The sequence below is a fragment of the Australozyma saopauloensis genome, chromosome 5, assembly GCF_035610405.1.
Source record: "Australozyma saopauloensis chromosome 5, complete sequence".
NCBI lineage: Eukaryota > Fungi > Ascomycota > Pichiomycetes > Serinales > Metschnikowiaceae > Australozyma > Australozyma saopauloensis.
The window spans coordinates 1073273-1086075 of NC_086135.1; the positions used below are offsets into that span (position 1 = coordinate 1073273).

The window sequence follows — 12803 nt, forward strand, 5'->3', positions numbered from 1 at the left end:
CTATTTAGTATTAATTGCATTGTGTTTATATCGCGCTACTTGTCTATTGTTCTCCAGGAAGAACGACATGTGTAAATAGTTCGACAAGTTTGGCGCTATTGAATAGATGCTCGTTTTTGGGTCCAAAACAACCTGCGTTGGGTAAGCCTTGTAGCAAATTGTAAATCTCATTACCGACAAACCCATGCAGTTGTTGTTGAGTTTGTTGCGCCACAGCCATGGAAGGTGTTGGAGGAAGTGATTTATGAGTATCGGTGCGACCACTGGATGTCGAGGTGTTGTTTGCTTCCGCAGGTTCAGCTAATCTTCTGCGTTTAGGACGTTGCTCATCAAGGTCATCGAGATCTTCTAAATCGCTTTCTAGATTGTGAGCATTTGCCAAATCATACTCGGCAATTGCATTATAAGAGCCAAGCGTGTAGCGACTAGAAAAGAGAGCCAATCCGTCGGTTTCCGGGAAATACTGGCAGAAGCGCTTGCTCAAAGAGGTGACAGTATCTAGGTCAAGATACGAAGATGCAAAATTTATGTACCTCTTGATGATTTTTTTGGTGTAGAACTGACTCTTTTTGAGACTCTTTGCACTGGTTCGATGCAAAACAATGTTGTTGGTCGCAATCTCCAAAGTCTCTTTATCGCTGGCTATTTCTTTCAACAAAGAGGTGACAGCGACCTCGAAAACCACCTTGAGACTCTCAATAGAATTTGAGAGAATAAGGTAGTCAAGATATGCATAGAGGAACCCACCGTCTTTGCTGAATGATTTCATGGCCAAGTCAAATACCTTGTCGGCAGTCTTTTTGTTGTCTGAGTAGTATTCATGCAAGGCATTCACCACATAGAATTGATATCCCATCGCTTTGAAGTTCTTCCTCTGTTTGAAGACTGCACGGATTTCCTTGATTCCCTGGGACCTTTTACATAAAGACATTAATTTGATGTACAAGAGCGTCACGCACTTCGCAAGGTCTGCTAGCTTTGTTTCATATTTTTCTAGTTCCGCTGCTTGAGCTTCTGTGTATATTACAACAGGAGCAGGGGCTTCTTCGTCCTCATCGTCGTTGCTGTTGTAGCCATTTTCGTTGACCTGCTTTTTGACTGGCTTAGCTTTCTCTGCGGCATCCGCTATGAGTTCATCAATTTTAGTCCGAACACCTTCGTGCTTTTTTGAAAGAAGAGAAATTATATCATCGTATACTGTCCGAGCTTTGACAAAGTCTCCTTCCTTTTCGTATAGTTCGGACAATTGGAAAGCCAATAGATAGCTAGTTGGGTTTAAGGCTAATCCGTCCGCAAAAAGATTAATACATGCTGATTTGTTGTTATCTTCATCAATCAATTGAAGATACTGGCCCAAACGAAACCAAATCTCTGGAACAAACGGAAGCAAAGAAATAGCACGCCTGTACACGTATTCTACACGATAACGGAGTGCCGGATCAGGCAAATTAAGCTTGTTTTGTTTCTCCAAGTCTATCCAACGAAACCATAAAGACTGTTGGTGCTTCACCACACCAGCTTGATCATCATGTGGCGAGCAAGGAAAGAGCTTTCTTCGGAGCAGACTTTCAGTAGCATTGTGCCATTCTGTATTCCAGGGCCGCACCTCCATGTACGCAGTCGAAAGATCGGCTATAAATTTACTTGCGGCATTGGGAGACGACAGTTCGTTCTCCCATTTTCTGTAGTCCGCCCACATGGTTTCAATCTTAGCATTAGGAATAACAAGACAACGTTTATACAATTTTCTAATAGAATCGTTTTTCTGCTGGAGCTCGTAGTTGGATCCAGGCGTCCAGCTCTTGTAGAAGTCGATATAGTCCTTCCACAAGTCGTAGCTCTCGAGGTCAATGCCAACCTTGTTGACGGCAAAATCGAATGCCAGTATCACCGTTCCTCGAGCCTTTTCTCCTCCTGTGATGACGTCGTTCACTCTGCGCACGTACAGAACGTATGTTCGACAAATTTCAACATCGGTGGTTATTGGGAGACAGCGCGCGAACAACTGCTCGACACGTTTCAAGTCGCCTCGGTTGAGCTCGAAATTGATATAGCTGCCCCATTGTTTTGCCTGACTGTTAGTATCTAATTGAATTGTGTTTCAAAGTTGCACAACATACATCGAATTTGAAGATGGAAAGGTACCGGTCAAAAGTGGACCTCACCTGTTCTTCTTGATCTTTGATGATCACCTGGTCGATCAATTTAGTCCACAGAACATAGTCGGTGGGGTTGTCCTTGGTTTTGGCCTCTAGTTGGCTGAGCATGTCCATTTTGATGTCAGAGTCAGGAACAACCATAGTGGAGTTGGAGGATTGTAGCGCGGGAGGTTTAGTATGGGGGAGAAGATCACGAAATGGACAATGGGGATATTTATGAAATAAAATCGATAAGGCTGGAATATATTTATTTTTGTTGAGACTGATTTTATAATTGGCTTCTATTATATGCTGAATAGCGTTTTTTGCTCAATCATCTTTGATTATCTACATCGTTAATAATGGCATTCATAGAAACGAACAGTGGAGTCAACATAACTTTCATATTTTTATAAACATGAGCTCTCTATAATTTCGGACTGATTACTCCGCTACATGCGATGTGTTGTCCACACAAAAGTTGCACCTCGAAGCATCCATGTCCCTCCTTGATACCTAGAGTCACATCTGTGTCTATGAAACAGGGCCTGCTGTTTCTATACTTGAACTTCCTGATTGAAATTCCAGCATACTTGGAACAGAAGTAATGTAGAAGTATCAGCACCATGAACGGGCCTGAAACTAGGACGTTGGGGAAGCCTTCCCGCCGGCAGAACTCTGCGTCGTAGTGTATCTTGTGTAGATTGTACGTGAGAAAATTATATCGCATGATATGCTGAAGAGTAAACTTTGTCTTGAAGAGATGGTCAAACGATTGTTCCGGACTGTCCTCCCTCTTGGTCTCCTGGAAAGGTTCATTGGTGTATATGAGCGTACGAAGTTCGTTGATCAACGAAGACGACGAGCTCTTAAAATCTCTATTTATCAGCACAAAAGTCGCATTTCCGATTGTTCTGGCTGCTGTAATGTTTTCGCGGCAGTTTATCACTTCGCCAAGGTGAGGTTTCTTCACAAACTCGAATTCTCCGCCCGCCCACATCCGCCTGAGATAGAGCGGCTGGCCCGACAAACTCTTTGGCGCCTGGTAATTGTCATATCCGTCAATTCCAAGATCGCTGTTGGTTTGCGTGTTAAATAGAAAGCTATACCCGTACAAGCTCTTGTTTGACTCGGGTTCGGCAGGAACTATTTCAGTCAATAGATTTCTCATGTGAGCGACATTGCCGAGAGACACGGTATCGGAGATGATCCATGCCTTTTTCTTAATTTGCGTTGCCCATTTCTGGACCTCTGATCTCATTACCCCAGTAATTTTTCAGTCGCAAAAGAGAACCTACGTCGGTAGCCAAACATCAACTGAGTGGAGTTTCTATACAATAAATCTGAAAATCCTATAAAGAATTGCTGGTTCTATTTCGCACTAAAATTTAGCAATACACCAATTACATCCAAGACCGTTTCTTGTTATCTACTGCGCACTTCATACCTACCCATACATACCTACACTTAGTGAGTAGCTATTCATACTCTCAAGTGTATACCTACATCAACACACCTCCTCCATAAACCTCTCATATACTGCAATTGATCAAATATAGGACATGGCAACGGTCTCGGGAGCTTGCGTGATAAATAAAGTGTCTGGTCTCCTCCAGATCAGAGAAGATACCACTCCCTCCAAACTAATATGGAAGGCAATCGACCAGGACAAACTGTTGGATGTGCCGCTCAACAACCTCTCGCGCCTCCAGGCTTCGCCTGAAACGTCGCCCAAGATGCTTCTCCGTTTGTTCTACCTGGTTGAAGGAACTTCGGAGATCCAGGATGTGAAGCTCTCATTCAATAACCGCCAAACCATGACCGTGGTCAAGGAGGCGCTTCAGACTATCGTCACAAGACAGAAGACCGTCATCAAGGATGCTGCGACTCCAGCGTTTGGCTCGGCAACTCCACAGCCAGGTACACCGGCGCCAGAAGCAAGCTCTGGACAGCCCGTACCGTCTCGAGACGCATTGGACTTTTCAACGCCAGAATCGTTGAGCTCTGCTGAGCTTCTCAAAAATAAAGCCCTCCAAGAAAAACTTCTCCGTGAGGACCGTATGCTTCGAAGCATCTTCATGGAGTCTGTGATCAAGTTCAAGCTCAATCCGGGCGTCTTTTGGTCCAGTAGAATTAACCAGCTACGTACATATGCATTGACTATATCTCAACATAGAGGCCCGTACAATGTTCTCTCTACGATCAAGCCAGTGGCAACGTCCGAGAATCAAGTCAATGTCAACGTGACCAGAGACACGATCAATGAGATTTTCGAGACTTATCCGGTGATCCGCCGCGCGCACAATGAACTCGTGCCTAAGAAATTGAGCGAGGGTGAATTTTGGTCTCGGTTCTTCAACTCGAAGCTATTCAGAAGACTTCGTGGTGATAAAGTGAACAATTCGAACACCAGGGGCGATGTCATTATAGACAAATATTTGGATGATGATCCAGGCTCAGTTGAAGCCGAAAATCTGAACGGCTCAACTCATCAATTTGAAGACGACAAGCGAGTTAACAAGACAATCGATCTTCTCGGCAATGAGGTTGACAATTCCCAAAAGCTTGGAGCTGCTCCAGACTTCACCATGAAGTTTTCTAACCAAAATGACAAAAAAGATAATCAGTTAGGCAGAGGCGAGGGAGGATCTGACAGAAAAGAGAATGAAATGATCATTCTCATGCGGAACATGAACAAGCTTTCGAGTAAGATGGTAAGTTACACATCTGGTGAAACACCTCAGTCGCTGCACTCAAAGGAAACTCTTGACGAGATTGAAAGAGAGCTTGTCATCTCAGATTTGAATGAAGCCGAGGATGTTGGCTACGTCGAACTCAATATGGATTTCGAAAGTGCTCGGTATTCGCTTCAATCCGACCAACCCGTTGTACCAAGCTCGGACTCATTGACAAAAGAGAAGACGAAATCATTTCTAGAAAGCAACATTTTCATACTGTCTCATGGCGGCATCGATTTGAGTGATACTTACAACAAAAACACCGAGGAAATACATCGTGCAAGCCAGGATATCTCTGCCTTGGTCAAACATAATTTCAGGGTCTACAAGCTGCTCCATAACCTTAGGGATTCTCTGTCTTCGGGTCCTCCTCTCATCCCCGAAGATCAGATCCAAGAGCTCATCACATTCAACATGACACTAGTTGAATTTCTTCTGCACTTTTGGAATTTACTTTTCAATCTGGGAAACCCGGGTGTTATCAAAAAGCTCTTTGCGACCCTTCGAACTTGCCAAACATCATTAACAGCCTTGCATGATAAGATCAAGGAGACCATTATGAGTTGCGAGCCAATTTCAGGAAACGAGAAAATGCGAGAGAAGTTATGTAAGGATCTTGATAATTGCTTACTGCCTCTCACCTCGGGTCTCTCACAAGCAATAAAAGAATATGTTACGGCAGCTCGTGCCGCACAAGAGTCCGAAGTCAATGAAAACGGTAAACGGCCACTACCTGCTTAATTAAATACCTTGCATCTAAATGTACACTATTCATCACAGTTACAGAGTAGGCGCCCCTTGGCAATTGAGTTCAATCCAAGTAAATGGAAAAGAACCAAAAGTTTGATCAAATTTGACATAACGCCAGACATATTTTTCTATCTTTTATTTTTTTCTTTTGATTTATTTCCTGTCTTCCTCAACCATCAATGCCTCCACAGTATACTAGATTGCCTGCAGACTCCCCATATTTCCGATGCCCATCGCTTCCTGAAAAGTCACAGATTAAATCAAATCATGGACGAAGCAAAGAAGACCAGTGAAATCCTAAAAGGAATTAAGAACAAGCACCGCAGACAAAAGGTGTTTGCTGCTATCCAGGCAGAAAAATCCAAAGAGAAGCACAAACTCCGTGCCGCCAGAGCCAAAGAGGAGAGAGAAAACCCACAACTCAAAGAGGAAAGACTTGCCAACAATGTGCCTGAAACGTTGGAGACGAAAAGAGTTTTCGATGAGACCATTGCTACCGAGATCGAGGGCGAAGACGAGTTTTTTGAGCTCTTCAACAAGTCACAAAGAGACCCAAAAGTGCTTATCACCACCAGTCCGAACGCCAGGAAGTGTGCCTATGAATTTGCAGACATTCTCATGGAGTTTGTTCCTAACGTAACATTCGTCAAGAGAAAGAGAGAGTATCAGATGAAGGAGATGGCCCAGTACTGTAACAACAGAGAGTTCACGGACCTCATTGTCATCAACGAAGACAAAAAGAAGGTCAACGGTCTAACATTCATTCATCTACCTGAGGGTCCAACATACTACTTTTCTGTTACGTCTCTTACTACCACTGAACGTATTAAAGGGCACGGAAGAGCTACGCTGCACACACCAGAACTTATACTCAACAACTTCAACACACGTTTGGGTAAGACTGTTGGAAGACTCTTCCAGGCCATATTCCCAGCACAGCCCGAGGTTGAGGGTCGTCAGGTGATCACCTTGCACAACCAGAGAGACTATATCTTTTTCCGGAGACACAGATATGTTTTCCGAGACGAGAAGAAGGTGGGCTTGCAGGAGTTGGGGCCCCAGTTCACTTTGAAGTTGAGAAGACTACAGAAGGGTATAAAGGACGAGATTGAGTGGGAGTTCAAGGCCGACATGGAGAGAGACAAGCGGAAGTTCTACCTTTAGTCATGCATTTCTCTCATTTTGCCATAGATCAGATTGGCCAGGTATAACAAGAAGAGAATTTTTCTTTACACTTTACTATACGTCAGATTGGCCAGGTATAATAATAACAAAATTTCACGGATTAATTTGGTTTGTATTAACGACTGCTCTTCTGACATCAATGCAGACCTATATAGACCTGTAGACGTATGTAGAGCTATGTAGAGCTAGCTTCCAGTACACGCTACAATAAGCCAAGGAAGCATGCAAAGAAACTGAAAAAAAAAAACACTGAAACAAAAATTCCAGAAATAAAACTTTCTCCTAAAATTGCTCCAAACCGCACCAAAAATATTACCCCTTTTCTCCCTCCAAGTCCACCCCCAGCACATACATAATCAGCCTGCCGCACACAGACAGGCCGCCCAACACCTCCACCCGTGCCTCCGCGCATTGCCTGAACCCCAGCTCCACGTAAATAATCACATCCGTACCGACTGCCCGGCGCTACGATTTTCCCCCATTGGTGACCCAGCTCCCCCTCTCCATCCCACGCCCTTTTCACAATCTCCTCTTCCCGTTGGCTGCTTCCAATCCCGCACAATCCTGGCCTCCCTCGTTCCTCTCTAGTACCATGGATAGTGAAGGTGTCCATCAAATCCTCAAGGCGCTAGAAATCGTGTACGAGCCTCGTTCTACCAACGACGCGCGTCGGCAGGCACAGGCGTTCTTGGAGGATGTCAAGCTGAAGGAAGAATCGCCGTACTGGGGCTACCAGTTGGCTCTTCCCGAGAACTACGCTAAGAACTACATTGTGCGGCACTTCGGGCTCAGTCTTCTTCAACATGCCATTGTCAAGAAGTTCCACACGCTAGATCGGCCCAAGGTCACGGCGGTGCGCGAATGGGTCATCGATCTCGCAAACAAGGTCGAGGAAGGCGACTCGCATTTCCTCAAGGAGAAGTTGGCCTTCCTTTGGGCCTCGCTCGCGAAGCGAATATGGGGCTCGTTCTTGATCATCAATCCGGAGAGCAACCCTGATGCCAATGGCATTTCCGAGCAACAGTATGCTGATGGATGGGCCTCCATGGACTCCGATCTCTGGACCCTCTGGAACGGCTCCACACAGTCCAAGGAGTTGTCGCTCATTGTGTTACGGACGTTGTTCGAGGATATCTATCTTCTAGACGACCCGCTTGCTTCCAAACGGACGAGCGTGCTCAACCAGCTCAGCGTTTCCATCGTGACTTCCGCCGAGGTTTTGGACCTCATCTATGAGCCAAACCCCAGTTTGAGCATGTGCAAGAGCTCGAGCAAGGGCTGGTTTGTTGCCTGGAGTGACTTCTTGCTAGAGATCCTCAACGAGAACGATACCTCTTCGGCTATTGTTCAAACGTTCGCCCCGAAAATCCTCACAACTTTCAAAACCTGCTTGCACTGGGTGCAGCCTTCCGTGCTCAAGTCCCAGAACATCATGAAGACCCTCGTTGATATCTTGACTGTGCCGGACATAAAATTGAAGACATTGGCCGTAGACTGCTTGCATATTCTTTTTACGCGATCATACGGCAACGCCGAAGATTTTGAATTCTTCATAGGAAGCATATTCACCACTGAAGGTGTAATGAAACTCGCTCAGTTCGAGCGTAGCTTGGTGATTGATCCAGACAATCTTTGTGAGAGCACATACACGCTTCTCAAAAAAACTGTCGAGATGATAGTCTCCCTCAGTGAGTACCTCAATATTCTGTTGCCCTCGAAGAGTCGTGTCGATTGGGAAAAAGCCGATGTACGCAGTTACCTCAACCTTGTTTTGGCCACAACTAGCCATGCTAGTCCCATCATCTCAGGCCTTTCGTTGCAAATGTGGGTCACTACTTTAAGGTACGACGAGCTCAGCTCCAAGCCACAAGTCAATGACATTTTAATGGACCTCTTACAAATAGCTGCTGACAGGACCATCGATTACAGTTCTCTTAATGAGGATCATGTTTCAAAGAAGTATCTTGAGATCGATTTCGATTCAGTTCTGGAGTCTCATTCTTTCTTGAATAACTACAAAAAGTTTAACGAAGACATTGTGAGAATAACCATTTGCAAAAAGCCAGAGGAGGGTATGCAATGGTTGGAGAAGAGACTACAAACTTTTTTTAACTCTTCTATTGGAGCACAGTGCATTAATGATGCATACCTTGAAGAGAAGTCTGAACCGTTCAATTACGGCACTTCTCAATTCAATGTTATAGAAAACAGTATCCGCGGAGTGTCGAGATGGAGGATTTGGTATAGTGGTACCGATTTTGACACTAGAAACTTGCGTTTAAATACCTTGGTGGAAGATCTCGGTGAAAGACTACTAGCCATGGAGCTAGCTTCTCCATTATTGATTCGAAAGCAAGTACAGACAATGGTTCAATTTGCTCCTTTGTTGAAAGATGTTAGTCCGTTGATGTTTAAAGTTCTTGAGAAAATCTTGACCACTGCCATCTTCGAATATCCGGAAAATATTTCCGATGAAAGACGGGAGGTGATTCGTGACTTGAGGACTAGTTGTGGTACTGAGCTCAACAGATTGGCTTACATAATGCCCGACTCCCTCAAAAATATATTCGGTGATCTCGAGAATGTCATTTCGGATATTCTTTCATCCAATAAGGTGAGCAATCACGAAAATGTTGCTTTTAAATCTTTCCTCTTGGTAATTGCTTCAAGATCTTCCATTGACAACAAAGAAGAATTGTTTGCGAAAATCGTTGACCCTGAACTTTCTGCCTGGTCATCGCCTGAGACAGAAAAGGGATTAATGAATTTGCATTGGTTTATGGAAAGAATTGGAATTGTGGAAATTGCACAGTATTTCCAGAAGCGTAATATTACGGTCGACTCTAACTTGCTTGATGCTGAAATGGATGAAGAGGGCCGTCAACTCAAAAGCCGATTAAAGGATCGCTGGTCGTCAATTTTCCCAATTAGAGCCACCAGAATCTTCATTCAGTATAGTATTGAGAAGCTTGCCCACGATTCTCCAGAGTACATCAATTTGTTACGCATGTGGAAACCTAGAGTCCGTCCGATTGTTCCACATATTCTTCAATTGTTAACCCAAATCCAGGCATATCATAATCCTGACAATTGGAAAGACTTACCAGAAGCTGTTCTTGCCTTTTTGCGATACAGTAGGATGGAAAGGTTTTGGCAGCAAGGTGTTTCCATTCAAAGTAAGGAGACCTTTATCGAAGAAAGTGTCAAGGCAGCCCTCACCTTGCGCGAGTTTGCAGACAGCGTCGGTCATCTCATTAGATATACCCGTGAGTATGCTTATTTGACAATTGGCTCCTTGTCTCAATTGGAAGATACTCTTTATGAAATCCCGAATATCGCCACTTCGCTTTGGAATGCCTTAGCTGGTGACGTTGTCGGTGTGACTTTACACAGCTGGAAGCATATGATTAACAGCTGCCTTAGAAGTGTTGTCAAAAACTGCCCAATCAAATTCGTTGAAGTTTTTATGTCAGAACTTCTCCCACTTGCTTTGACAGGGTTCGACAAACTTCTTATGGAACGCTGGGATAAAGTGTATGTCAACGGTCTACAATTACAAGGTAACGAAGATGACACTGCACTCAGTGAAGAGATGATGGAAGAGCACATGCTCCGACAACTTACTGCAACTGTCGTGAGATTCCTCATGGACATTGTCCCTCAAGTTAACGCCAAAAATGTGACAGACACTCAAACAGCATGCAAACGACTTGTTTGTACTAACAAAGAGGTTATGGCGCCATTCCTCCAAATTTGTTGTCACATTATCGGGTTGAAAGATACAAAATGTTCTTTCAACACCATTCTAGTTGTCAGAAATATCTTGCCATCTATCATTTCAAAGGATGACGAAGTTGACAAATACCTTTGTTTCACTTTCATGAAAGCTCTTTTGAAAGTGATCATGGATGACTATTTTGCTGAGACTCATTCTGAAGCGGCAACTGTACTCACAACCTTATACTGTGCTTTACGAGCTAAAAATGATTTGCCAGCACAAGTTTTGCTCGAAGCACTCCCTAATATTACGACTCAGCACATGAACAATTTTGAGACTTTGCTAGTTGGCTCAAGATCATTGAAGCATCAGCGCTCTGCTCTCCTCGAATTGGTTCGTATTTCGGTCACAAGTCAACTGGACACGGCCGAGGATGATGACCTTAAGTATAGAAAAAAGCAATTGGAGGAAGCGAACTCGGGCTTGAAGAAGAAGGCCCTTGCCAACGATATCATGAATGACCCTTTTACAGAAAACGGAGCCTTAAATACTATTTTTGGTACTGAATAGATGACTGGTTTGTCTTGTTTTTATTTGGTATTGTATGGATGATAGTGTTACTTTGCTGGGGCCATTCTGACTATGTCTCTCTTCAACTGGCCCAAGTTGTTCCCAATTGTGTCTACTGCCATTGATGATGGCTTTTTATATAGTAATTTTTGCATGAACTCGACAATAGATCCACCAACCCCAAAGTAGTACTCCTTCGCAGCAACGAGAGCGAGGTAAGCTGGCTTGTTCTCTAGGAGAAGGAGCAAAATTTCCAAAACAATAGGCAAAGATTCTAATGAATAGATGGTCTCGGACGTGAGGATGAAATCTGGTTGCTGGGGGATTAATAAGTCGCAAAACTTAGCTCCCCATGAGCCGTGTACCAAAAGCAATTCGATATTCTTTATCTCTAATTGTTCTTGGAATTTTGAAAGAAGGGCGGGAGTCAAAATCAATTCGTCGTTGTTGAGAGGGATATTCTTGTCTTCAACTGTACTGAGCTCTTCAGGTGAGAGGGTCATCGCCCAAGAGATGATGATGTTTGGGATACTCACCAACCGTAGGACCTCAAGGTTGAAATCAGAGATAATGACCTTCTTGATTGACGATTCAGCACTAGATGAGAGCAATTTTGACAATAGGTAGCAGGTTGGAAGAGACGTTCCACACCCAAGTTCGAGATAGCACTTCAACGAGTTGAATTCTCCAGACTCTGAATATCTCAGAACAGCATCGACTAGATCATAAGAACATTCCCACAGTTTGAAGCCACCCTCATATACGTTCTTCTTCAAATCTAGCTCGTCGGAGGTTCCCATCAAAATGTCATGGATTGCATTGGAAGAGACATCATCCTCTTCAACCATGATCTGGTGTTTGATATCATAAACCTGTCTTCGGTATACAGTGATGCCACCGGGCGTCACGTATTCATCGAAGGTTATTCTGATATTCCTTAAAGAGCTGAGAATGTCACTGAGATCGACAAATGAAGGTGTGATCAGCTCCACGGCGGCCAGGATAGCACTGGCCTCATTTTCCGTTTTGGTCGGTTGCCTTTGGTCAATATCAACCTCGTCGTCCGAGATGTCGTCGGATGTGAAGCCGAATGCAAAGGACATGGTTGTATTGTGGAGATGAGCAGCGATGAGCCAGATGTGATATCAGGGGAGAAACAATGAGGTGGGCAAATCGTTAATATAGGAATACTGGACGGAAACAAATTCAATTGAATACTGATACTTATGCAACTACCGTAATTTTCTTATTCGTCGCTGAAAGCTCTGTATTTACAACACAATCACATCTTCAAATTAACAGTAGTTGATTCGAGGTATGAAAGGCGGTTGCAAAGATTACTTATGGTTTTCTTTTCATTCTAAAGCCTACGATGTATTTGAACCTGTAGCTGTTTTATTTTTCCATTTTAATTCTCATTTCCATTTTTGTTGAGAATTGGAAGGTTGGCTAAGAACTATGGCTTTTAATTTACGAGAGATGAGACCTCAAAACCTATCAAACCGCGAATGAAATTGGACCAATATCACTAAAAGAAAGACATTTAAGCAAATCAGCGATGCTGGCCAACTACAAAATTTAAAACCGACGCCAAACCCAAGATCAGATCATCGTGGAATCTGATCTGTGAGTAGTGGCCCTGACCTGCCCATCTTATCTGCGAGAGAAGAACCATGGGCTCAGGGAAACGTGGATCAGCCATTC

The 12803-nt window shown here is 43.9% G+C and overlaps 6 protein-coding genes across 6 annotated transcripts; 3 read left to right on the top strand and 3 right to left on the bottom strand.

Annotated features, from left to right (window-relative positions):
- Positions 1–43: 43 nt before the first annotated feature.
- Positions 44–1699, bottom strand: PUMCH_004367 (uncharacterized protein; the record flags this gene model as incomplete). Its single annotated transcript, XM_063023305.1, has 1 exon — positions 44–1699. One exon carries the CDS (start codon positions 1697–1699, stop codon positions 44–46), a length of 1656 nt encoding a protein of 551 aa, XP_062879375.1.
- An 866-nt stretch (positions 1700–2565) lies between these two features.
- Positions 2566–3399, bottom strand: PUMCH_004368 (uncharacterized protein; the record flags this gene model as incomplete). Its single annotated transcript, XM_063023306.1, has 1 exon — positions 2566–3399. One exon carries the CDS (start codon positions 3397–3399, stop codon positions 2566–2568), a length of 834 nt encoding a protein of 277 aa, XP_062879376.1.
- A 301-nt stretch (positions 3400–3700) lies between these two features.
- On the top strand, positions 3701–5617 carry PUMCH_004369 (uncharacterized protein; the record flags this gene model as incomplete). Its single annotated transcript, XM_063023307.1, has 1 exon — positions 3701–5617. One exon carries the CDS (start codon positions 3701–3703, stop codon positions 5615–5617), a length of 1917 nt encoding a protein of 638 aa, XP_062879377.1.
- A 276-nt stretch (positions 5618–5893) lies between these two features.
- PUMCH_004370 (uncharacterized protein) lies at positions 5894–6790 on the top strand (the record flags this gene model as incomplete). Its single annotated transcript, XM_063023308.1, has 1 exon — positions 5894–6790. The coding sequence occupies one exon, from the start codon at positions 5894–5896 to the stop codon at positions 6788–6790; it is 897 nt and encodes a 298-aa protein (XP_062879378.1).
- Positions 6791–7403: 613 nt separating this feature from the next.
- Positions 7404–11099, top strand: PUMCH_004371 (uncharacterized protein; the record flags this gene model as incomplete). Its single annotated transcript, XM_063023309.1, has 1 exon — positions 7404–11099. One exon carries the CDS (start codon positions 7404–7406, stop codon positions 11097–11099), a length of 3696 nt encoding a protein of 1231 aa, XP_062879379.1.
- A 47-nt stretch (positions 11100–11146) lies between these two features.
- Positions 11147–12202, bottom strand: PUMCH_004372 (uncharacterized protein; the record flags this gene model as incomplete). The annotated part of the gene is made up of 1 exon (XM_063023310.1): positions 11147–12202. The coding sequence occupies one exon, from the start codon at positions 12200–12202 to the stop codon at positions 11147–11149; it is 1056 nt and encodes a 351-aa protein (XP_062879380.1).
- Between the last annotated feature and the right edge of the window lie 601 nt (positions 12203–12803).